Source organism: Cricetulus griseus, chromosome 2 (assembly GCF_003668045.3).
Source record: "Cricetulus griseus strain 17A/GY chromosome 2, alternate assembly CriGri-PICRH-1.0, whole genome shotgun sequence".
NCBI lineage: Eukaryota > Metazoa > Chordata > Mammalia > Rodentia > Cricetidae > Cricetulus > Cricetulus griseus.
In genome coordinates, this window is record NC_048595.1 from 20,830,823 (window position 1) to 20,856,252 (window position 25,430).

The following is a 25,430-nucleotide window of genomic DNA, read 5'->3' on the forward strand; positions in this document are numbered from 1 at the left end:
CGAATCGGCTCTGGGTAGTTTGAGACACAGGCTGTAGAACACCACGCATACATCAGCTCCTTTCTTGGGCATTGCGGGGAGTGTCCTCCCAAGCCCGGGGACCTTCGCCTCGCTCGGAACTAGGCAAGCGGCCCAAATCCATTTATGTGCCGTGCGCCGGCCGCTGGTGCGCATGCCCAGACCGGCAGAGCCGGGGGCTCGGCACCAAGCAGCTGAGGGCCGGCAGTTCCCGCCATTTTGTCTGGGTCGCCACACAGCTGGCCACTGCTGGCGACTACAAGTCCCGTGAGCCTCCGCGGAGGCACTTCCTATCCTCACTGTCCAGCCTGCTGCCCCCGCCCCCCTCCCCTGGGGCCGAAGGCTCTGGCTAGAACCAGGCAGCCAGAGACCAGGTAGGATTTCCGGGAGAAAGTGCTGTGGATCCTGAGGAGGCAGCGGCGACCTAGGTGAGTTCTCCAAAGTAGGGAAAGTGAGCGACTCGCGCGCTCTGCAGCCGCGGTCTCGGCTCGGCTGCGCTGAGGGTCGCGGGCGGGCGGGCCGGAGTGGGGGGTAACGGCGCGGGCGGCCGTCCGTGCAGCCAGGGCGTGGCGGGCCGTAGCCTCCTCCCTCGGCCCTCCCACAACGGTCCCGCTGCGGTGTCCCCGCCTGGGGCCGGGCCCGCGCACACTCGCGCTCTCCGCCCCCCCAGGCTCCGCGGGGCCCTTTTGTCTGAGCCGCTTCTCCGCCTTTGTGGCGCTGCGTGGAGTCTCGGTCTCCGGGGGAGCCCGCACGTCCTGCCGGGGGCCGCTCCCTGGGGATCCGGTTACAGTAACTGGATCGGGTCAAAGTCCATCTTTCAAAAGTGACCTCCCTCAGACCTCTGCATCCCGACTGAGCAGAACCGAGGCTTCGGAGCCTGGCATAGTTTCGGTGGAAATCTCGAGGTTATTGTCCAGTTTCTAAACGTCAGCCTCCCGCAGCTAGGGATCACAACTCAAGGCGCTTTTCTCCGCCAGAGGATGGTATCCAAGAAAAAGAAGTGAGGCTTGAAGCCCCAACCCCGGAAACTGAGAAAGAGTGGAATTGACTTCGATGTGTGTGGCAGATGGGGGGGGGGGTGTGTGAGAGAGAGTGGGCAGAGAACTCAAGTGAATCATTGCTTTAGAAACCTGAAAGAGTGTGATTTCTAGGGCATCACTCATTGCCTGCAAGTAGTCTTTGACACTTCATTCGCCCACGCAGCTCCTCGATTTCCCCAGACTGCATCCTTTTTCTTTTTTAAGCAAAAACTCTAAAGAAAAAGTCCGCTCATTGAAGAACTTTTTTTTTTTTTTTCTGTAGAGAAACCTAGAAACTCAGTATGTGATGGGTGATAAAATGTATTATTTTGGGTCACCGCTGAATTCTTGGATTTGATTCAATTTGGTTTTAGATCTTGGTAACTGCATGTCCCGTCAAAGACCCCATCGCAAGACTTAGCATAAGGGTAAAGTTTTATGAAGGCCTTTGAAAACTGACTAGTATTTAGAATTCCTGAGGGAAGACAACAGGGACTCCTTTACATGAATCAGGAAAGGTGTTTTGAGGCTAAATTCCCACCCTAGACACGTAGCCAAAAAAGTGTTCATTATTCTGTTTGGCATTTTATAATGGAAATGACTTGAAGGCTCTTGGATTGTGTTAATACTGTATAGAGATGGAAGGACCTTAATACTGGCTGTTGGTTGTGTCTTTACTAGCAAGTTGTGGGACATCCCTGAAACCCCCAATACTAGGTGGCTAAGGAGGGAGGATCATGGGTTCAAGACCAGCCAGGACTGCATAATTGAGACCTTATTTCAAAAAAAAAAAAAAAAAAAAAGTTTTCCTAAGGGTGGGGAGGGTGGAGTCGGGCAGGTGTGACATTAGAATCTGACTCTATGGAGTTGGCTTTCTCCTACTTTGCTTTGTTCCTGGAATGGATCTCAAATGGCAGGTTTGCATAGCACATTTGTTGTTGTTGTGTTAGGACTGCAATCCAAGGTCTTGGCCATCTGTGCCATGGCCTGCTGTGCCATGATGCTTATACCACTAGTCCCAGCCATTCTTCAGTTATTGGGAATAGAAGTTTATTTATTTGAGACTGGGTAGCTATGGAGTCTAGTCTGGCCTTGAACTCTACCCTATCCTGCCTTTAGGTCTTTCCAAGTGCTAAGATTATTATGGTTGCATCACCACATGGCTTATTTACTCAAACATGATAGTGCTGCCCATGTTATTTTTTTGAAGAGTTGTATACATTGTATAAATCTCATTAATATACATTGAATAACTATTATACCCTCACCACAATTCTGTGAGGCATTGGTTCTTTCTTTGCAGTTGATGTAACCTTGCTTAAAATGTTAAGTGACTAGCCCAAAGCCATGCAGTTAGCTCAGGTAGGAAAGCTGAGCTAAATATAAACAGCAAGCCTAGAGCTTTCTGTTACCTTAAATTTAATGCAGCTACTAATTATATTTTCACAAACTGCTTTAATTTTCTGAGATCTGAATATTACAAAAAATTATGAAAATATTTTACAGCCCAAACAAGCTGATTTATATGGAACTAAGATTCATAGAACCATGAAGTCTTTTCCATAAGCCATTTGGAAGATTTCTGCTTTCAGTCCAGTTTGATTATCCTGTATCTAGGCAGAATAGCAATTTTATGGGGCTTTGGGAACAAAAGGGTGATGAATTACTAAATTGTGATTTTAATCTTTTATTTAACCACAGCACTTGGGAGGCAGAAGCAGGCGGATCTCTGAGTTTGAGGCCAGCCTTTTCTTCAGAGTGAGTTCCAGGATAGCGAGGACTGTTTCACAGAGAAACCCTGGTGATTACCTTTGAAGTTAGCCTTCATAATAAGTTTCGGGTCACTAGAGCTATCCAGTAAGACCATGTTTAACAAAAGAAAGAAGACGGTTAAAGGTTTATTAAGAAGTATGTATGTCTATGGGGGCTGAAGAGATAGCTCCGTGGTTAAGAGCATTGACTGCTCTTTCAGAGGACCAGGTTCTCAATTCCCAGCAGCCACATGGCCACTCACAACTGTCTGTAATTCCAAGATCTGACAGCCTCACACATGCAGGCAAAACACCAATGCACATAAAATAAAAATAAATAATTTTTAAAAAAGTATGTCTTTAAGCAAAGATGGGTAAGGCCACTCTGGCTCCTGAAACCTAACATTAAAGACAGAATTCAAATTCGTGTACTTTTTTTTTTTTTTATAGAGCATTAAGACTTAGGAAAATGCTTTCTTAATTTCTTTGCTCTGTAAAAACTTTTGATCAGAATAAACCTGCAGTTTAGTCTTGGTTTTCTGTCAGTACATGCCATGAATGTGATATCAGAAATAGCAACCTGCTTCAACTCTTGCACTTAAATTGTTAAGAAAATGCATAACATTCCAGTGGAATTGAGTCAGTGTAATTAGTCTAGGTTCTTTGTCTAATTTTTTTTTCTTTTTAAAATAGGATCTTGCTATGTAGCCCAGGCTAGCCTCAGTCTCACTGTTGCTTCAACCTTTTCAGTGCTGGATCATAGACTTGTTTAGCCTTTTGAACTAACAAATGCCTGTTTTAAATCTCTTTTGTTTTGGTACTGTAGTGAGGAAGAACTTTTTTCTCTTATTTTAAATGTTGGTGTGTGGCCAAGCGGTGGTGGTGCACGTCTTTAGTCCCAGCACTTGGGAGGCAGAGGCAGGCGGATCTCTGTGAGTTCAAGACCAGCCTGGTTTACAAGAGCTAGTTCCAGGACAGCCTCCAAAGCCACAGAAAACAGTGTCTCGAAAAACCAGAAGGAAAAAAAAAAACAAACCCATAAAACAAATGTTGGTGTGCTTTATTTCCAAATTCATCTTTTTACTCATTCAGCCATGAATGAAAGTTAAACTCTAGGCCCTCAGGACAAAGTAGTAAAAGTGTTTTCCCCTCTTGGGGTTTATAGACTTTACAGATTGATACCGAATGGGGGAGGAAAAGAGACAGACAGCAACTCACACTAAATAGCAGTCTCAATCATTGTACAGCCAGCTCATGTAACCTCTTTTATTTTTTAAATTAACTTATTTTATTTGAGACAGAGTCTTAGTATAAATGATAGCTCACACTGGTCTGAAACTCACTATGAACCTGAGATGATCCTCCTGTTTCAGTCTCAGAAGTACTGAGATGGATATATAGGCCTGTACCACATTCCATGTGGGAATTGAACCTAGGTCTTCTGGAAGAGCCGCCAGTGCTCTTAACTGCTGAACCATCTCTTCAGCACCCTTGTTACAGCCATTTGCCATAATGACAGTTATGACTACCACTGGTCTATATCTCCAGCACAGGATAAGATCTTAATCTTCATGTGCATTGCTTAGCACACAGTTCTTGGTATTTTTTTCCCAAGATTTATTATTTTTTCAATTTTTTGTGTGCATATTTGAGTGTACACATATGTACCATATGCATGCAAGTGTGTGGAAAAGGGTATTGGATCCTCTGGACCTGGAATTATAGACAGTTGTGAGCCACCTGATGAAGGTGCTGGGAATCAAACCTGAGTCCTCAGGTTTGAGTTAAGAGTAGCCAATGCTTTTTTTTTTTTTTTTTTTTAAGACAAGATTTTTCTGTATTGTTTTGGAGTCTGTCCTGGAACTCACACATTAGACCAGGCTGACCTCGAATTCACAGAGATCAGCCTGCCTCTGCCTCCTGAGTGCTGGGATTAAAGTCATGTGCCACCACCGCCCATCGAGTACCCAATGCTCTTAATCACCAGGTCTGCTTTCCAGTCCCAGCTCTGGGTGTTTCATTGGAATGCTGTTCACTCATTGCTCAGTGACTGAATGGATAATAAAAGTGGGCAGGTATAGCTTTGGAGAGTATCAGAACAAAATGGATCTTTTATCCAGCAGATATTTTTGTTTTGCTGTTGTATGGTAGAGGCTTTATTTTGTTGTTGTTATGGTGTTTTTGTTCTGTTTTTCAAGACAGTTTCTCTGTGTAGCCTTGGCTGTCCTGGAACTCACTTTGTTTTGTAGACCAGCTGACCTCGAACTCAGAGAGATCCACCTGCTCTGCCTCACAAGTGCTGGGATTAAACACAGGCACCACCACCACCTGGCTGAGGCTGCATGTTTATGAGCATAGTGATGTAATAGTGTATATATAGCCCACTCTCCAAAAACCTAAGGGATTACAAAATTTTAGCAGTGTAATGATGCTAAATTCATAGAGATATATTTTAAAAATAGGTAGGGATTGGGGGTTAAGATGGCTCGGGAAGCAAAGGCATCAAGCTAGATTCAACCTGAGTTTAATCCCTGGAACCCAGATAATACAAGGAGAGAACCAGCTTTTGCATGCTGACCTCCACATGCATGCTGTGTGTGTGTGTGTGTGTGTGTGTGTGTGTGTGTGTGTGTAGAGAGAGAGAGAGTAGTGAATGTCCACAGGAGGTGCTCTTAGTGGCTGCAGCTGAGGGTGTAGCCTGTCAGAACCCCAAGGACAGGCCAGTACAGATGCTGAATACTAACAGTGGTGGTGCACACCTGTAATCTCAGCACCTAGGAGGCTGATTCCAAGAGGATTGCTGTGAGTTTGAGGCCACATTGAGGCACAAAGTCTAGGCCAATCTAGTCTACAGAATAAGATCATGATTTCTTTTAGTTCTTTTTTGTGATTTATAGACCAAATCCTGTGAAATGTGTTTTCCATTGAGTTCCCTTCTTTGATTGTTTAGATTTAGAAGTATATATTTTTTTAGCTTATTTTAAATCTTTTTAAGTTTTACTGCTAGGATTTCTTGATTCAGCTTTAATTTTCTTTCCTTATATTTATTTATTTTTGAGGCAGGGTTTCGTTGTGTAGCTTTGACTGTCCTAAACTAGCTCTGCAACCAGGCTGGCCTCAAACTCACAGAGAACTGCCTGCCTCTGTCTCCTGTCCTGTCTCTGGGATGAAAGGTGTGTGCCACCCACCTTCCCTTTTTTCTTTTTAAAGACAGTGTTTTACCAGATAGCTGGTAAAACAGACAGCTCTGGCTGTCATGGAACTTGATTCTAGATCAGGCTGCCTCTGTCTTGTGACTGCTGGGATTAAAGAACCTGGCCTAATTCAGTTTTCTTGACTGCTTTTTTTTCTACCTGATTACAAGCTATGCTTTCCTATTTATTTGTTGTCTCTTTCTCAATTTTAAAAATCCCCCTGTGTGAGTGTGTTTAAGGATGTATGTATTGGGCATTTAAAATAATATAATGTGGAAGCCCTATCCCTGAAAATGAAATTCCCTTTCTGTGGGGTTCTTTTTCTTCTTTGTTTGGTGACTCTTTTGAACTAAACTGTAAAGTGTGTGTGTTCTCTTGTTCTGTGTACTCACTGTAGTCTGCACTTGTTTGGCTTAGTGGTTAACTAATAATTAGACAGAGATTTCCTTAAGTGCTATGAACCAGTAAGTTTCCCAGCTTTTGCTGAAGGCTCTGATGAGGACTACAGTGGCAGGGGCACATATGGGAGGGGAAAAAGTCAGGCTCAGGCCTTCATAACAGTTTGCCCTCTCATAATTAACAGTTCCCTCAGGTTACCTAAGTGCTCTCTATTAAGCCCTAGCTCTTTCCTAATACTAGCAACCTGGGGACAAGTTTCCTAACACATCTTGATTCCACACATTAGCATCTCATTTCTACTCAAGGCCCTTCTGTTGGTACACCATGGAATACTGTAGTATAGTATACCATAGCTTCTGGGGTGAACTAGTCACTTTTGGAGCTGATACTGACTCTTAGGAGTTTTGTTTGTTTGTTTTGTTTTTGTTTTTTTGAGACATCTTTTCACTGTGTAGCCCTGGCTGTCCTGGAACTCACTCTGTAGACCAGGGTGGCCTGAACTCAGAGATCCACCTGCCTCAGCCTCCCAAGTGCTGGGGTTAAAGACGTGTGGAACCACTGCCTGGCCTTCCTTCCACCTTGTTGAAGAAGAGTCTCTTTTGTTTCTGCTGTGCTGTTTTTCAGGCCAGCTGGCCCAGGAGAGCCCAGGTGGTTCTTTTGTCTCTGTCTCCCATTTCACCTTAGGAATGCAGAGGTTATAAATGCATGCCACTGCCTCTGGCATTTCCCATGGGTTCCAGGAATGGAACTCAGATCATCAGGCTTGTGCAGTAGATGCTTTCATTTGTCAAGTCATCTCACCAGCCTCCAGGTAGCAGTGTTCTCATTTAATAAGTTATATTTTTAATAACATTTAAGCTATAATAAATAAGTGTTAGTGAGTTGGACTTATTTAAAAGAAACATTCAAGATGGTAAATTTGATATTTTCAATATTGCATGTACCTTTTCTCTTTTTAGAAACTATTCCCCATCTCCCTACTCTGGTTAATAGTGGCATGGAAGATCCATTTGGTGAGTATGGTCTGCATTTTTATTGGTGCTTATGCTTTCTCCTTACCTGTTACAGCTTTGAATAAATTATATCCTGCTCAATATGCTGATGTAGAACAGTGGCTCTTAGACTTTTTGCTCTCAGGATCCACTTACATATTTATTTATTTATTTTTAAATTTCATGTGTATTGCTGTTTTGAATGCATGCATGTCTGTGTAAGGGCGTCAGATCCTCTGGGACTTGAGTTATAGACAGCTGTGAGCTGCCCTGTAGGTGCTGAGAATTGAACCCAGATCTTCTGGAAGAACAGTCAGTGCTCTTAATTGTTGAGCCTTCTTTTCAGCTCCTTAGCACCCATTTATACTCTTGTTTGTTAGCTTATTTTCTTGTTTGTTTGTTTGTTTTTGAGACAGGGTCTCTCTACACAGTGCTAGTTGTCCTGGAACTCATTATGTAGACGAGACTGCCTGGCTCACAGAAATCCTCTTGCCTCTGCCACCATGTTCAGCCCTAATGTTTGTTTTTTGAGAAGGAGTCTCACTGTGGAGCTCCAGTCAGCCTGGAACTCACTATGTAGACCAAGTTAACCTTGAACTCCTGGAGCTCCTGCCTCCTGATTATAATATAATGCTGGGCTCCATATATACTCTTAATATAATTGAGGGTCCTAAGAAGCTTTTGTTTATTGACATTTGCTATATTGTAAATTAGACCTGAGAGACTGGAAAGATGATTCAGTGGTTAAGAAAAACAGATACCTAATTATGTGAATGTGGAAATTGTAAAACCTTACCACAAGCTATATCCTCAGGCTTAGGAAATATATTTGAAATGTTAATTTAGTTCATTTTCTTCTGTCTTGCCCAACTGCCATTGGTGTAACCGAGGCCAAACTTTGTGGACTCCCTGTCCTGGGAACAATAATCAGGAAGTTCAGGTTACAGTGTTTGCTTGGTGTTGAGAAGACTCTTGTTTAAGACCTTGGAAGATGGACATTTTTTTTCTGATTTTAATGGCCTAAGTATGAGCTGGAGTTTTCACCAATATATAACTAGTTCATTGGGAGATCTTTAGTTTGAACACTAGAGGGCAGTCAGCACCTGTTTATAGACCTAGTTTTGTTATCATTTGTGAAGATTTGGAGGTTGAACTTACTTTCATAGCACAGTGACTGTTCCTAAAGACAAGTCCATATAATAAAAACAGTAGGATGTGACGACACGAGCCTGTAATCCTTGCACTGGGGGAGGGATGTACTCAGGAGGTCGTCGGCCAGAACTTAGAAGAACATACCTAAGTTACGTGAGATCCTTCCAAAGAAAAGGAAGGAAGGGAGGAAGAAAGACAGACAGACAATCACAGGGAGACAAATGAAGCAACAATGACAACAAACAAGCTGGGCTATTTGTGTGATGCTGCTGAAGATTTGACTGAACTGAATTTTTTCAGACTCTCTTCCTTACTCCATCCAACTGAAGTTAGGGTTAAATATCCCTAACCTAAAATCTGTAATTGGGGTGCTGAGAGATGGCTCAGAGGCTAAGAGCGCTAGCTGCTCTTCCAGAGGACCTGAGTTTGGTTCCCAGTCACTTAAAACCTTCTGTAACTTAAGCCGGGCATTGGTGGCGCATGCCTTTAATCCCAGTACTCGGGAGGCAGAGGCAGGCTGATCTCTATGAGTTCGAGACCAGCCTGGTCTACAAGAGCCAGTTCTAGGACAGCCTCCAAAGCCACAAAGAAGCCCTGTCTCAAAAAACCAAAACCAAAACCAAAACAAAAAACAAAAACAAAAAAAACCCTCTGTAATTCTAGTTCAAAGGGATCTGGTGCTCTCTTCTGGCCTCTGAGGGCACTGTACAAACATTATGCATAGACAAAACCCATACACATCAAATCAAGTCTGTAATTATACAAAGTCTGAAACTTTTTGAATGCTATTATAATTGGAAAATTCTACCTGGCTTGAGTGAGAATGGGAGGGGTCACAATCCAAAAACAAAACAAAAAAATGTATACATTACCTTTGACAAGGTATATAGGACATGTAAATGAATTTCATGTTTAACTTTATTTCAGAGGACAACTTCAAGAGTCTGTCCTTTCACTCTGGTAGTCATGTTTGGTATTCCATGTCTTACCCAACCGAACTATTTAGATCCAACTCCTCCGACTCCCTTCTGGGACAGGATCTCACTGTGTATCCCTGGGTAGCCTGGTCCTCACTATGTAGACCAGGATGGCCTCGAATATCACCATGCCTGGCTTGATGGCCCTTTAAAAATAGTTTTGTTTTGTTTTGTTTTTTGTTTTGTTTTTTTGAGACAGGGTTTCTCTGTGTAGCTTTGGCACTCGATCTGGAGACCAGACTGGCCTCGAACTCATAGAGATCAGCCTGCCTCTGCCTCCCGAGTACTGGGATTAAAGGCTTGCACCACCAATGCCCCTTGAATCTTTTTGAAGTGCTAGAGATAGAATTCATGGCTTTGCATTGAAAGACCCCCAAAGAGGTACTTTCGTAGAGGGAGACCCACACCCAGGAATCAGCGAGGCCACGAACTTGGATGCAAAAACAAGAGGCTTTATTGGAGACGCGGGTACCCGGGGCGACTTAGCTTCTGTGTGGCTAAGCGCCCCGAGCCAAGGGAAAGGGGTCCTTATATAGGGAAAAAGGCGCAAGCTAGGAGCAGGGATTCTATTGGATAATTCTAATGAGGCATTGTACAGAGCTATTCCCATTGGTCAATGTATATGAGGCGCTATACAGGGTTATTCAAATGAGGCAAAGTACAGAGTTATTCAAATGAGGTGAAACACAGAGTCTTTCAAATGAGGCGAAATACAGAATCATTTCTATTGGATGGTTCAAATGAGACACAGAGCCATTCCAGATCAGCATATTCTCAAGGTCTGGTGTCTGGTACAACAGACTCAATTCCCCCTCCCTCCGCGTCCAGATGGCTGACCTTGGGGGCGGAGACCTTGGGACGGAGTGTTTCTCATCGGGCGGGGCTCAGGGGCAGGGCTCCAGGCCGGCTTACTTGGTGTTCGTTCTCGTGCCGGCCCACCTGGTGCTCGTTGCTCGGGCCAGCCTACCTGGTGCTCGTTCTCGGGCCTGCCCACCTGGTGCTCGTTGCTCGGCCCCAGCCCCGAGGCGCGGTGCCAGGCGGGGCGGGCCGGGGGCGCGAGCCCTGCCGGGGTGAAGGCTTGGGAGGCCCCGGCAGCTTCAGGGCAGGGGGCTCAGGGGCATTTCGAGCGGGTCTTTCAGCATATGGGAGGCAAACCCTTCACCACTCAGCCATATCCCTAGCCCCAGATGCTAGTGGTGTGTGTGTGTGTGTGTGTGTGTGTGTGTGTGTGTGTTTTCTTTTTGTTGTTTGTTTTTTGAGACAGGGTCTCACTAGGTAGCTCTGATTGTCCTAGAACTCACTATGTAGACCAGGCTGGACTTGAACTCACAGAGATCCTCCTGCTGTAGCCTCCAAGTGCTGGGATAAAGGTGTGTGCCACAGTGGCTGACTTGTGTTCTGTTTCAGGCAGAGTTTTATGTAGACCAGGTATTAGCCAAAGCTGCCCTTGAATTCCTTTTTCTCTTTCCTGTATTTCACTATATGTATGAATTTTGACTAGAAGATACTTCAGTACACACACACACACACACACACACACACACACACACACACACACACACACACACTTTTCAGATTTGGAGTTTGAACTCAATGATCTTTGTATTATCACCTCTCAAATGTGTACACTGTGGTGCTGGAGTTCAAACTTAGTGCTTTAAGCATGTTAGCAAGTACTCTACCAACTGAGCTATCTGCCTAGCTCAAGAACTTTTGTTATAATCAAGACCACTAACTTTTTGGGGGGAACTGGGGAGAAGATACGGTTTCACTATGTAACCAAGGCTGCCTCCAATTCTCCATTCTACCTATACCCCTGATTGTTGGATTAAAAGTGTGTGCCACCATACCACACTATGACAGCTAATAATTGTGAAGATATCTAGGAAGAATTATCTGCAGTGTTCTGAAATAAAGAGCAGCAAGAGTTGGTGGTTGTTTTTGTTTTGTTTTGTTATGTTATGCTGAGACTCGTTACCCAGGGTTTTGTACATACTAGGCAAGACTCTGCCACCGAGCTGTCCTTGGTCCTATTGAGAGATTTTTGCTCTCAAATTCCTGTGGGGAAGACCTGAAGTTTCTAACTCCTTTCTTTCTGCATGTCTATTTACACCACCATGTGTGCAGTATCTATGGAGGCCAAAGAGGGCACTGGATCCCCTGGAACTGGAATTAGACAATTGTGGGCCACTATGTGGGTGCTGGGACTTGAACTCTGGTCAATAAATGCTCTTAACTTCTGAGCCATCTCTGCAGCCCCATTATTTAAAAATCATGTTATTAAGGCCAGGTCTGGTGGAATGTGTCTTCAAACCCAGCACTCAGGAGGCAGAGGCAGGTGGATCTCTGTGAGTCTGAGGCCAGCCTGGGCTTCCTATCATGTAGACATGTACTAGAGACTTGAGGATTATTAAAAGCAGTATCTCACTGTTATTGTTACATGGTTATGGTACATCTGTGGAGACAGGACAACAAGAGTTGATTCTCTCTACCATGGGTCCCTGGGATCACACCTTTGCCTGCTGAATGAACCACCTTGAGAGTCAAACACTAATACTTCTAAAAAAATTCTTTTTCATATTTGACAGTTTCATAATTTGCATAATGAATTTTAGTCATTTTCATATGTTCCCCCCAAACTAATACTTTTTATGGCTTCATAAAGACATCAGTTAAACTTGCCATTACCCTTGCATTGTAATTTCGAGTATGAACACAGTGAAAATAGGCATGGTGGCTGCTTGTGCAGTCTCAGCATTCTAGAGGCCACAGGGAGGTAGGTCCAAGGCCGGCCTGGAATAGAGTGAGACGCTGCCACAAGATGGTCATACACCACATAAATGTGTCTTGGTCAGTGACAAGCCACATATAAAAAGATGGTCCCATAGTATCCCATTATATCCGCTAGAGGCCGGCTTCGTCGCCCATGCCTTTAATCCCAGCACTCTGGAGGCCAGCCTAGACTAAGGGAGTTCCAGGCCAACCCAGGCTACTCTATTGAGATCCTCACTGAAAGAAAAGTAAACAAACCAATTACCAGAGACATTGTGGCCATCTTAGTTATCCTGTTATGTTTGTCCAGTAAAGAAATTACCTAGCTTGTATCTTAGAGCATGTCCCATCATTAAATAACATGGTTTGAAAAGGGACGGTCCTCCTTATTTTAGTCCTCTCCCTTTCATCCTCTTTCATAGGGACTTGGAGATAATACATGGAAAGTGTCACTTACCAACTTATATTGGTGTACAGTTACAAAGCAAAGAAATGGCTGCAATGTAAGTTAAGTACTGGGTAAAGACACTAAAGAGTGCACATATACAGCCTGTGGCTGTGGTATTTCACACTTCACTCCTTTTAAAAAACGACTTACTCCTAATTTTATTTCCTTCTTCTCCATTCTTTATGGATTAATCCCAGTCTCCCAACAGAATATCAGAATTGAAAAGTTATTGAAATTGGGACTTAGCAGTTGTTAAAATGTACTGAATTGTAAGGGCTGGGGATGTAGCTCAGTTGGTAGAGCACTTGCCTAACAATTATAATGCTCTGTGTTTGATCCGTAGCACCAGATAAACTGGGTGTGGTGGCAAGTACCTTTAATCACAGCACCTGGAAGGTAGAGTCAGGAGTGTCAAGAATTCTAGAGTCATCCTTAGTGTTCTGTCTGCATGTATGCCTGCAGGCCAGAAGAGGGCACCAGATCTCATTACATATGGCTGTGAGCCACCATGTGATTGCTGGGAATTGAATTTAGGACCTCTGGAAGAGCAGCCAGGGCTCTTAACCTATCGAGCCATAGGTTATGAACAAATATGAACACTATATATTGAAATATATCTTTTTGGTGGTGTGTTTGATGAAATAATTAATGAGATACAGTTCACGGATGTGAATTTTGAACCTAAAACTAGGTGTGGTGGTGGTACACATCTATAATCTCAGCATTTGGAAAGTAAGTCAGGAGAATCAGAAACGTGTCACTTTCTTCAGTTATATAGTAAATTTGCAAAGGCTTTCTGGTTGTTATAGAAATAGGCTAATAATGTAATACCTGTTTTAAAAAGATATTTTTTGTCTGGCCATGATGGCACATGTCTTTAATCCTAGCACTTGGGAGGCAGAGGCAGGTGGATCTCTGTAAGTTTGAGACCAGCCTGGTCTACAGAGTGAGTTTCAGGACAGCCTGAAAAAAAGAAAAACAAAAACAAAAAAAAAAAAGAAAAAAAGAAAAGAAAAACAAAACACAATTATTTCATTATTCTAAGTGTTTGAGGGATTTTGTTTTGTTTTGGGGGGTTTTTGTTTGTTTGTTTTCAAGACAGGGTTTCTCTGTGTACCTCTGGCTGTCCTGGAACTAGCTCTGTAGACCAGGCTGGCCTCAAACTCACAGAGATCCTTCTGCTTCTGCCTCCTGAGTGCTGGGATTAAAGGCATTTGCTACTACACCTGGCTCTTATTATATCTAAATGTGTAAGTATCTACTAGGTTCAGGGTTTGGGGGTTTGTTGTTGTTTTCTTGCCTGTGTCTCAAGGATTCTCAACTTGTAGGTTTCAACCCCTGGGGGTGTCAAGGACCTTTTCACAGGCTTCCCATATCAGATATCCTGCATTTCAAATATTTATATTACTATATGTAACAGTAGCAAAATTACAGTAATGAAGTAGCAACAGAAATAATTTTATGGTTGAGGATCCCCACAACATGAGGAACTGTATTAAAGGATCACAGCACTAGGAAGGTTGAGAACCACTGCTCTATCTGGTCAAGAATATTAAGTAGCCATATTCCTAGCTAGTGTGTCTTGTTTCAGAGTTTATGGCAAATTTTTCATCATGTTATCTTAACACTGGAAGCTAAAAGTGTGTCAACAGCACAGCCCTTCCCTTGTATTAAAGAGGAGGAGGAAACATAAACTCTAATAAGTTGCAATCCTTCAGGTGTGGGAGATAAATTCCTTTAAGATTAAATGAGGCTAAAAGTAATGTTACTTCATCTTTCTCCTGTAATGTTCTTTCTTCCTTTCTGCCTGTCTTCCCTTCTTGTTTTCTTCTTGTTGTGTGTTTGATTTTGGTTTTGGTTTGAGACAAGATATCAGGCTGTCTCCAAACATACAGCATCCTCAGTCCCCCTAGTCTTGGAACAAGGACTCAAGGCCTTCTGTAGTTTGTCTAAAATATAACATACCATCTTTACAAATAGTAAGTAGCTTTTATTATCTTCCCTGACAAGAGCATAAGCATAGAGAGGGTGGGAGCTTCTATTGTTGTATTCCACTACTCGGAAGTGTGAACACTGAATTCTTTTTGTATAAATTTCTTCTATGAGATCTAATTTCTCTTTGTGAAATTAAATGTGGTGGCCACACAAGCCAAATGTAGTTGAGAATACTTAGAATACTGACCTGGAGGCTTGTGCAATCCCAGTGCTGACCAGGTGAAGACAGGCTTGCTAGCCAGTCAGTAAGTATATGTGACTCATCGAGTTCCAGCTTCAGTGAGAGACCCCGCCTCAAAAGATAAATTGTAGAGTGATAAGAGGCAGATACTCCTTGTAGACCTGTGGCCTGCACACATATGTCCATATGCACTTGGATACAAAATACACACAGAAAGAAAAAATAAAATTTAAAGTCTTAAGAGATTTGGGCTGGGTGGTGGCGCATGCCTTTAGTTCCAGCACTCGGGAAGCAGAGGCAGGTGGATTTCTGTGAGTTTGAGACCAGCCTGGACTACAAGAGCTGGTTCCAGGACAGCCTCCAAAGCCACAGAGAAACCTGTCTCGAAAAACAAAAACAAACCAAAAAACAACAAAAAAAACCAGTAGTAGTCCAGGCTGGTCTCGAACTCACAGAGAACCACCTGCCTCTGCCTCCCGAGTGCTGGGATTAAAGGTGTGAGCTACAACCACCCGACTTGTTTTGTTTTTTTGAGACAGGGTTTCTCTGTATAACAGCCTGGCTGTCCTGGAACTAGTTGTAGACCAGGCTAGCTTTGAATTCACAGAGATCCACCTGTCTGCCTCCCAAGTACTGGGATTAAAGGCATGTGCCATCACTGCCAGGCTTGAACAAGTACTCACTTTGTAGACCAGGCTGACCTCTAAACTCACAGAGATACATCTACTTCTGCCTCTTGAGTGCTAGGATTAAAGGCGTGTGCTACCACTGCCTGCCTAAAATTAACTTTTTATATAAATAAAAATAGTTGTGAGGCTAGGGAGTTTACCCCCCTGAATCCATGCAAAAAAAAAATCCAGGTGTGATGGCTTGTGGTTGTAATCCCAACCCTGGGGAGGTGGGACCAGGCAGATCCCTGGGGTTCTCTGTCCAGCCAGTCTAGCTTTATTGGGGGAGCTCCAGGTCTTAGTGAGAGACTTTGTCTTAAAATACAAGGTGGAGGGTATGGCAGAATGCACCCAGCATCAACCTCTGGCCTCCACATACCTGTGTGCAGATGCACACACGAAAATCAGTTGCCATGAGCCTCTGTGAAAGCTAATTTATAATAGTGTAACTCATGGAAACTAATTTATAACATGTAACCCACACAGCAAGATAATTTCAACTGTGCTGTCTTTTTCATTCCTTTTTGTAACAACTGATCAGTGATTATTTGTGTCCAAAACTTGTAGGCCTGTGCACATTTGGAGACTTAAATCTGCCATAACTCAAGGGAGTTTGGCACTGATTCTTTCCTTTTTCCTGTGGGTCCTGGTGATCTGGGGTCAGATCATCAGGCTTCTGAAGCGAGCCCTTTTACCCACTAAGCCATCTTACTGGTCCCTAAGTATTTCTTGAATGCTATCGTGTGCTGTCCACTATGCTTTTTTTTGAGGCTGTCAAGGCAATTTCTACCTTTTTTTTTTGTCTCAAAAAATAAGGTGAGGAGTGATGAAGGAAGACACTCATCGTCTAGTGGCCTCCGTATTCCTGCACACACAGTGTCTCATACACAGCCCAGAATCTTCTTGGACAGCAGTCTTCCTGCTTCCACCTGGGGTTAGACAGGAGCCAACACTCCAGTCATAATCTCTACTGTAAGGGATACACAGTCTAACAACAAAGCGATGGATAAATAGATGATTACAGCAAAGGTTGCACACACTGTAGGTAGAGGTACATTTAAGAAAACTGATTACAGAAGATGAGTATCTAGTGCCGTCCAGGGATGAGATGGTTCAAGGAATTCAACTTGAGGAAGAAACACGTGAACTGGATGTTGAAGAGTAGCAGTTGGCCAAATTTAGGAAGGAAAAATGGAGAGAGCAGTGTATGGCTGGGTGAGTTAGACCAGGGAAAACAGGTGTCATAGCTTAGGAGCTCCAAGGGTCAAGAAGATTAAAGATGAGGGTAGATGTGGGAGAGTTGTGAGAATAGGTACAAGGTCAGAGCCTCTGGGCTTGAACACTTGATTCTCATGCCTCAGCCTCCCAAGTTCCTGTGTTACAGGTGTGTGCTGTCAGGACTGCATACTTGTATTCTAAAGGTCACTGGGTCATGTGTTTGAAAGTAAATGCAAAGCTGGCTGTGGTGGCACATATCTGCAACCCCAAGACTTCACAGGCCGAAGCAAGAGAATTGAGAGCATCTTGGGAAAACTATCAAATAAATTAGAAAGGGACAGAGCCTGAGCTGACATAGCTCAATGGTACAGCACTTGCCTAGGTTATGCAAGGGTATGGATTTGATCTGGCTAGGCATGCTGTTATACATCTGTAATCTTAGCTCTTGGGAGGCTGACCTAAGAAGATTGAAAAGTTCAAGACCTTCCTGGGCTTACATAGAAAGGGACAGAACTAAACACAGATATGAGCGTATTGTCCAAATATACATAGATGTTGAATTCTGAAGTTGTGTTGCACAGATTCTGTCAGACCCAGAATTTATAGAAAATTTTTCTCAAGAAAACGTGAACTAAATCAATAAATCCCAAAGGGTTGTGGCTCAGCTGGTAGAGTTTTCCTAGTGCATTCAAAGCTGTTGGATCTATTCTTACGCCAAACAGACTGAGTATGTGAAAGGTCAATCTCAGCTACTTCAGGATAGCTCGGGGTACATGAGACCATGTCTTGAAGAGGAGTAAAGGAGTACTTCAGCTCATTGTCTTTATATTCTTTTCATATCACTGCAGATCAACTCCACAAATTTGTTTTTAGAAGTAATTACTCTCCTTGTGACCAAATGCCTGACAAAGAAGCACTTCAAGGGAGGAAGGATGGATTTTGTTGTTGTTGACTTTAAATGGGGTCTGCCTTGGGGAGCTGGGGGTGGAGAAGGCAGCAGCAGGGGTATGAGGTGGCTGCATGGCTCACACTAGCTTCTAGCTTCAGGCTCGGGCAGCCAGCCCTCTTGCCTCAGCCTCCTTAGTGCTAGGATTTACAGGCGTAAGTCACCAACCCTGGTGAAGTCATGTTTCTTTTAAGGCTTATTCATGAGAAGAAATAGCTTTTAGGTTGAAATGACAATCACCAAGATTGTTCCTTGGAAGGTTCTGTTTTTTGGGATACATATTTATGCAGAGTACTCGTAAATCTTTTCAGAAGAGTCCCAGTAGGATTGCACTGTCTACTTTAGCATAGACAGAGAAGCATAGGTGTGAGTTGTGTGAGCTTTCCTCTGATTTCACTAGACTGTTTTCCGAAGGCATCAATACATTTGGCTCTGCTTTTAAACTGAATTTATAATGGAATGCAAAACAGGGTTTTTTTCTTTGATTTTAAAAGTTTTATGAAAAGGCTGTTGGTGGTAGCCTATATTCTCAGTACTCAGCAGGCAGAGGCAGGAGGCCAGCCTGGTCTACAAAGTGAGTTCCAGGACAGCCAGAGCTGTATGAAAAACATGTTTAGCCTCCCCATATTTCCTGTGGCTCTAAAAAATTGAGGGTTTTGAAGGGAGGGCCCTTGTATATATGAGAACAGCAAAGTGCATTGGAATTACTAGTTGAGGGAGTCTGATAGAAACAACATAGACACAGTTATCTTAGTTATTTTGCAGGAATTACTATTGGCTCACAGTGGCACCAGGTGCTCATTACTCAGACTTTTTATTTAGGAGAGGATAAAGGCTGATTCTTCTGCACATGAGCCGGAAAGGAATGCCCCTTAACCTGAATCCTTGCTAGAAGTTCCTGAATAACTCTCAGGTGCTGTGGCTATGCTCACACAGTTACTGTATTCCTGTGGATACGGGACTGAGGGCTGATTCTGCCCAGATCCTGTCTTCTTTCCTTGGAGACAGTTTGCTAGCCCGATGAGTTGTGAAGAGTCATGAGAGAGAGAGATGGGGCAGTAGTTAATTGTCATCTCTTTGAGTCACCAGCGGTGAATACTTCTTACTAGAAAACAGTTGGCACATTTCAAACGCTTCAGTAGCCTCCTCAATTTCTGTCCCCCTGTTCCTACGCGTCATTTGCCTTGGTTCCTTAATAGAGCTCAGTTGGCACGTCCATATGGTTTTATATGGTGCTGTTCTTCATTAGAAGACTAAGGCTCCTTTATTGTAACTATAAAAAACAACTATATTCTCATGAAAAAATAGTAGTAGAGTAGCAAAGAATTGGTGACCAGTGAGGTTTATTAATATAATTCACTTAATCTTTTTGCCTTATTCGGCAAGCACTGACTTAGATTCATTATACAAAGTACACTGTGGCCAACTGCCTTGGCCAACATTTCCTGGAACCTTTTTTTTCCCTGCTAGCAGAATATTGAATTGGTTAAATCATTGGTTTAACAGGAAGGGGCTTTGACAACAATTTTAATCACTTGTGTAGTAGCTCATGGTGATTTTTTTTTTTTTTTGGTTTCTCCATGTAGTTTTGGAGCCTATCCTGGCACTCACTCTGAAGACCAGGCTGGCCTGGAACTCACAGAGATCTGCCTGCCTCTGCCTCCTGAGTGCTGGGATTAAAGGCATGCGCCACCAACCCCCAGCTCATGATTTTTTTTTTTGTCTTTGTATATATATATATATATATATATATATATATATATATATATATATATATATGTTTTCTTATGTGTGTGAGCACCCACATGCATGTCTGCATGTGTTGGTACAGATGCAAACCCACATGGGTGTACATGCATATGGAGGCCAAAGTGCGACATTGTGTGTCTTCCTCTGTCACACTCCATCTTATGTGTGGTGTATGTGGTGTATTCATGCAGGTGCCAGAGGCGGATATCTGTAGTAGCATCTTGTCCGGACACTGGACTTGGGGTGGTGGCCACACCTTAGGGTGTGGCTTCAGTGTGTGCAGACGTGACCTTTATAAGGAAGGAGGAAGGGGGACTAGCTCTCGCTCTCTTGGGTGGTGGCCAGAGCATCCTGAAGGGTAGAGACTGCATCTCCAGGAGCAGAAGGCCATGGCAGTTATTTACCATCATTGTGTGAGTGCTCCCCTAATAAATACCTGTTAATTCTTTATCAGGGTATTTGTGGACTTCCTTCAACCTGTCTTCCCTTGGCGTCCAACGCTAACTCGCCTTCAGATATCAGATATGTTCTTTTGTTGCTTTCGGTCTATTTTGTTGTTATTTTTGATTCTTTTTGTTTGTTTATTTTTGTTTTTTTCTAGGCAGGGTTTCTCTCTGTAGCCCTGAATGTCCTGGACCTTGTTTTATAGTCCAGGTTGGCCTCAAACTTAGATCTGCCTGCCTCTGCTTTCCCAGTCCTGGGACTAAATGTGTGTGGCATCATGTCCCAGCTTGTTGCTCTCCTTTCTTATTGAGACATAGTCTCCTACTAACCTGAAGGTCTCTATTTCAGCTAGGCTGGCTGGTCAGTGAGCTGAAGGTATTTCTCTTGATCTAATTCTCATAACTCTATGAGTAATTATCTCCATTCCCAGGTATGCCCACATTCTTTTTTGTGTTTGTGTGGGGGGAGTTGAGACAGAATTTCTCTGTGTAACTTTGTAGACCAGGTTGGTCTCGAACTCACAGAGGTCTGCCTGCTTCTGCCTCCCGAGTGCTGGCATTAAAGGCATAAGCCACCACTGCCTGGCTCCCTCATTCTTTTTTTTCTGATTTAATCATGAAACAAAGTGATCCCTAATTCCTCACTGCTGTCACATAAAGTGCTTGTTATTTCTGTCTTTTACTGACTTTTTACAGTCCTCCTGTGCAAACAAATGGGATGTGGGTTTTACCATATATATTTTTCCTCTACCCCCAGATAGGGTCTTTTTTTTTGAGACAGGGTCTCTCTTTGTAGCTCTGGCTGTCCTGGAACTATATCACGATGGCCTCAAACTTGAAGACATTTGTCTTCCTCTGTCTCCTGAGTGTTGAGATTCAAGGCGTCTACCATCATGCCTGGCTAGGAATAAATTTTCAAAACATATTATGAACATAACATTTTTTTTGCCAAAAGTGACAGTTTCTTCTTTCTTTCTTTTTTTCTTTTTTTTTTTTGTTTGTTTGTTTGTTTTTTCCGAGGCTTTGGAGGCTGTCCTGGACTAGCTCTTGTTGACCAGGCTGGTCTTGAACTCACAGAGATCCTCCTGCCTCTGCCTCCCGAGTGCTGGGACTAAAGGCATGCGCCACCACCGCCCGGGAAAAATGAGAGTTTCTGAACTCTCATGATCATTTGGAATGATAGAATTATTTGTCGTCTGCACATTTTTTTCATGCCTCCGTTGCTCATGCTCTTTGCCCTGATGGCCACCTGTCACTTGAAACAGGATTTTTGTTTTGCTTTTTTTTTTTTGTTTTTACAAGATAGGGTTTCTCTGTGGCTTTGGAGGGTATCCTGGAACTAGCTCTTGTAGACCAGGCTGGTCTTGGAAACAGGATCTTATTGTATGACACTGGCTGTCTTTAACTTGTCATTCCTCCTACCTTAGCATTGTGAATGTTGGGATTGCAGGCATGTACATTGTCTTTTGCTTCTAGGTTCCATAAGCAAAGCTTCAGATTAATTCTGTTTCTTTCTGTGACTGTAACTCAATGCTTTCCTAACATGTATGAGGCATGCTTGCGGGGTGGGAGGTTCAGGTTGCTAAAGACTTGCAGCATGTACTATGTGCCCTGGGCTACTCACATCAAACATTGGTAGTTTAAGGGTATCTACATTGTGGTCTGACCATGAGGAGCGTCTAGACTACTAGGGAAACATGAAGATTATTGCAGTTCAGGGTGGTGTGTACACCAAGACCATTGCCTAGTCCAGTGGTTCTCAACCTGTGGGTCTTGACCCCTTTTTTGGGTGAAGTTGAACAACCTTTTCACAGAGTTCACCTAACACCATGGAAAACCACAGATATTTACATTATGATTCATAACAGTAGCAAAATTATAGTTATGATATAGCAATGAAAATATTATGATGGGGGGTCACCACAACATAAGGAACTGTATTAAAGGGTCACAGCATTAGGAAGGTTCAGAACTGCTGGTCTAGTCCATTCTTTTTTATTCAATTGTTTGCTTTGGGTATTTTTGAGATAGTTTTACCTTGTAACTCAGGTTAGCCTAGAGCTTGAATCTTCTGCCTCTACCTCCCAAGTGCTGTTTGAACCTCAGGGTGGCAGATGACCAGTCCTTTGTCTTTCCAATAATGTCTCTTGATACTTTCTCTATTATACTTTCTCTGGCTCCCTCTAGACACTCTCTCTCTCTCTCTCTCTCTCTCTCTCTCTCTCTCTCTCTCTCTCACACACACACACACACACACACACACACACACACACACACACAAAATAAATAAATGTCATAAAAATGTAGCTCCGTTGCACTTAGGAGGTGGAGGCAAGAGGATCAGCGGTTCAAGGCTGCATAGTCCAGCTTGAGGCCAGCCTAGACTATATGAAACTGTCTCAAAAAGACATGGGGGGGAGTTTAAATAATTATACATTTTTGCTTCAGAGATTCAAAGAGTTTAGGGTATATGTATATATATTTTTTTATTTATATTTATTTTATTTTATGTATGTTCTGCCTGCCTGTATGTATGTGGTCCATGTGCCTCGTTCCCACAGAGATCAGAAGAGGGCATTAGATCCCTTGGAACTGGAGTTATGCATGGTTGTGAGCTGCCATGATGGAATGGAACCCAGGTTCTCTATAAGAGCAACAAATGGGGGTATGGGATAGGTAGAGCATTAGTTGGGGGGGGCAGGGGAGAAGGGGAGGGAGAGGGACCTGGGATTGACATGTAAAATAATCTAATAAAAAAAAGAAAAAAGAGCAACAAAGGCTCTTAACTGCTGAACCACCTCTCCAGCCCAACACACACACACACACACACACACACACACACACACACACACACACTATGAAAGGTGTTCTGCAGTGTGGGCGGATGGGGAGGTCCATATACAACACAGAAATTCTAGAATAACTGGATGCTTTGCAAGTAAGGTCATATCTAAAATATGCCTTTGAAATGGACTCTACCCACATTCGACTGTTACTCTGAACTCCGCTGATGGTATAGGGTCTCTGCTGTACTTTGGAGCAGGCTTCCTGTCTTCAGTGGCTTTGAGCCTAGAGGCTTCCAACCAAGCTCAAAGTCAGGAAAAGGAGGTGTGGGCTTTTGGGCTGTGCCCTTGGCAGCCAGAATGTGGTTGGCTGTCTCCTCCCCTTCCGCACTAGAGCTCCACACACTGTGCACTCTGGAATGACAGGCATTCCTGTGTGAAGAAAGCCTGCGTGAAGACATTTGTGAGCTCCACAAGTACCCGGTGACCGGGATACAGACAACAGAAACTCCAGATCTTGTGCTGTTTCCTGGCATTGGTGGTGATATAGGACTGCTGGTCCCTGTGTGGATTTGTCTTTTAAGAGAAGTTTGCTTTTGTCTGGGACAGTTTGCTGTTGTGGGATACATCTAAGACAATTATAATCATGGGGCAAGCTGATGTCTCCAGACCGGTAAATCCAGATGCAGTTGGTGAGTAATAGAAGGCAGAAAAATAGACGTCTTGGCAGAAATGAGGAAGGTTTACAGCAGAAGTTGGTATCTCTTAGGAGTTGGAATGCAAGACTTTGGCATATTTATAAATGTTTGAGAGAAATGAATGACAACTCTGCTAAATTTGTTTACTTCTCACAATCTTGCTTACTTGTTCTCTGGAGTTCTGTGTGTTAGATTATATTGCTAGGAAGCTACCTACTTGTTAATCCTTGTCTTTGTAGAAAATAAATATTACAGGAGCTGTTATGTAGAGCTTAGAGGTATTTTACTGGTATTTTGCAGGTTCGGCAGTTGTTGTGTGTGTGGTCTAAAACTAAAACTGCCTAATTATAAAAACAAGGCCATTTTAATATTGAGTTTGAGACTTATTATAACTTTTCCAAACCAGTTCTGAGCTTTCTCCATTGTATCAGTGTTTGCTCCTCAGAAAACATTGTGCTCTATGAACTTGTGAAGTGTTACTGTCTTGGGGGCTGGCTCAGACTGACAGGCTGGGAATTGTGAAGTGATGAGGTTGACTATCATCTTTGTGAGCACATTCTCTTCCCTTTGTAAAGGGTTTTGTATTTGATGATGATAATCAGTTGAGGGAAATGGTTTAAGAAAGAAGATTGGAAAAAGTTGAGGAGGAGAAAGCATCTGGGTTATTTCTGGACAAAGTACTGTTTAGGAAGAAGTGTTTAGGGTGACTGGTTTAGGAAGCATCAGGAAGCCTATTTAATCTGTTTTGTATTTATTTATTTACTTACTTACTTTTGGTTTTTCAGGACAGGATTTCTCTGTGTAGCTTTGGGGCCTGTCCTGGAACTCACTCTGTAGACCAGGCTGTCCTGGAACTCACAGAGGCCCCTGCCTCCCAAGTGCTAGGATTCAAGGCACGTGCCACTACTGCCTGGGCCTGTTTTTATTTTATTCTCTTTTTTCTGCTAAGAAATAAAAAGTCTAAGGTGGGCATGGTGCACACCTTTAATCCCAGTATCAAGGAGGCTAAGGTAGACAGAGCTCTGCTTTTAGGTTCACCTGGTCTACACAGTGAGTTCCAGGCTAGCCAAGACTACATAGTGAGACCCTGTCTCAAAAAAAACAAAACAAAACAAAACAAAATCCCAATAAAATAAAAAGTGATGATGACTAAAGAAAAGCATAAACATTTGGGGAAGCAGGTAATGCCTCAAATGTGTCTCATAATTTGTTGCAATTTAGTTTCTGATTTCCCAGGGATTTTCATGTTTTCCTGAAACTCAGTCCATGGGTGTCAGTCTGGAAGACTCCAGTTAGCTGATCCCCATGCTTGCTTTACTTTGACCACTAGGCTGAGGCTTTATCTGATCAGTATTTCACTGTTTAAAAACAAACAAACAAACAAACAAAAAACCTGAAAAACTTTATAGAAAAGGGTATAGAGAAAAATAAAAGAAACCCTCTTTGCAGCTTGGGGAAAGTAAGTTAGAACATAGAGGTGGGCTGAGCAGTGGTGGTGCACACTTTAATCCCAGTGTCAAGGAGGCAGGCAGATGTCTGTGAGTTCTAGGCCAGCCTGGTCTACAGAGTGAGTTCCAGGACAGCTAGAGCTACACAGAGAAACCCTGTCTCGAAAAACCAAAAGCAAACAACAACAAAACCCATAGAGGTGTGGTGGGGTGTATGTTAGTAACCCTAGTACTTAGAGGCAGAAGCTAGAAGATCGGGAGTTCAAGTATCGTCTTGGCAAGTTCTAGGAGACCCTGTCTCCCACACACAGAAAGTCAATTAAATAACTTTTAAAAATCAAAAACCAGCTGGCGGTGGTGGTGCCTTTAATCCCAGCACTCAGGAGGCAGAGACAGACAGATCTCTGTGAGTTTAAGACCAGCTTGGTTTACAAGAGCTAGTTCTAGGACATGCTCCAAAGCTACACAGAGAAACCCTGTCTCGAAAAACAAAAAAATTAAAAAAAATTAAAAAAACAAAGTAGAAATACCCTGTCTTAGGGTTTCCTGTTGCTGTGAAGAGACACCATGACCATGGCA

General features: G+C 43.1%; 1 protein-coding gene across 5 annotated transcripts in view; it reads left to right on the forward strand.

Annotated features, from left to right (window-relative positions):
* The first annotated feature begins 312 nt into the window (after window positions 1-312).
* Phactr4 (phosphatase and actin regulator 4) overlaps window positions 313-25,430 on the forward strand; it is a 63,794-nt gene continuing 38,676 nt past the window's right edge. For 2 of the 5 annotated variants that reach the window (XM_027399509.2, XM_035439554.1), the window contains exons 1-2: window positions 313-446; window positions 7,341-7,394. In XM_027399509.2, the coding sequence (XP_027255310.1) occupies window positions 7,379-7,394 (16 nt within the window). In that variant the 5' untranslated portion in view covers window positions 313-446; window positions 7,341-7,378. Of the gene's footprint in view, window positions 447-790; window positions 924-957; window positions 1,019-7,340; window positions 7,395-25,430 lie in introns of those variants that run through there. The other 3 variants (XM_027399510.2, XM_027399511.2, XM_035439553.1) reach the window with 3 other exon arrangements.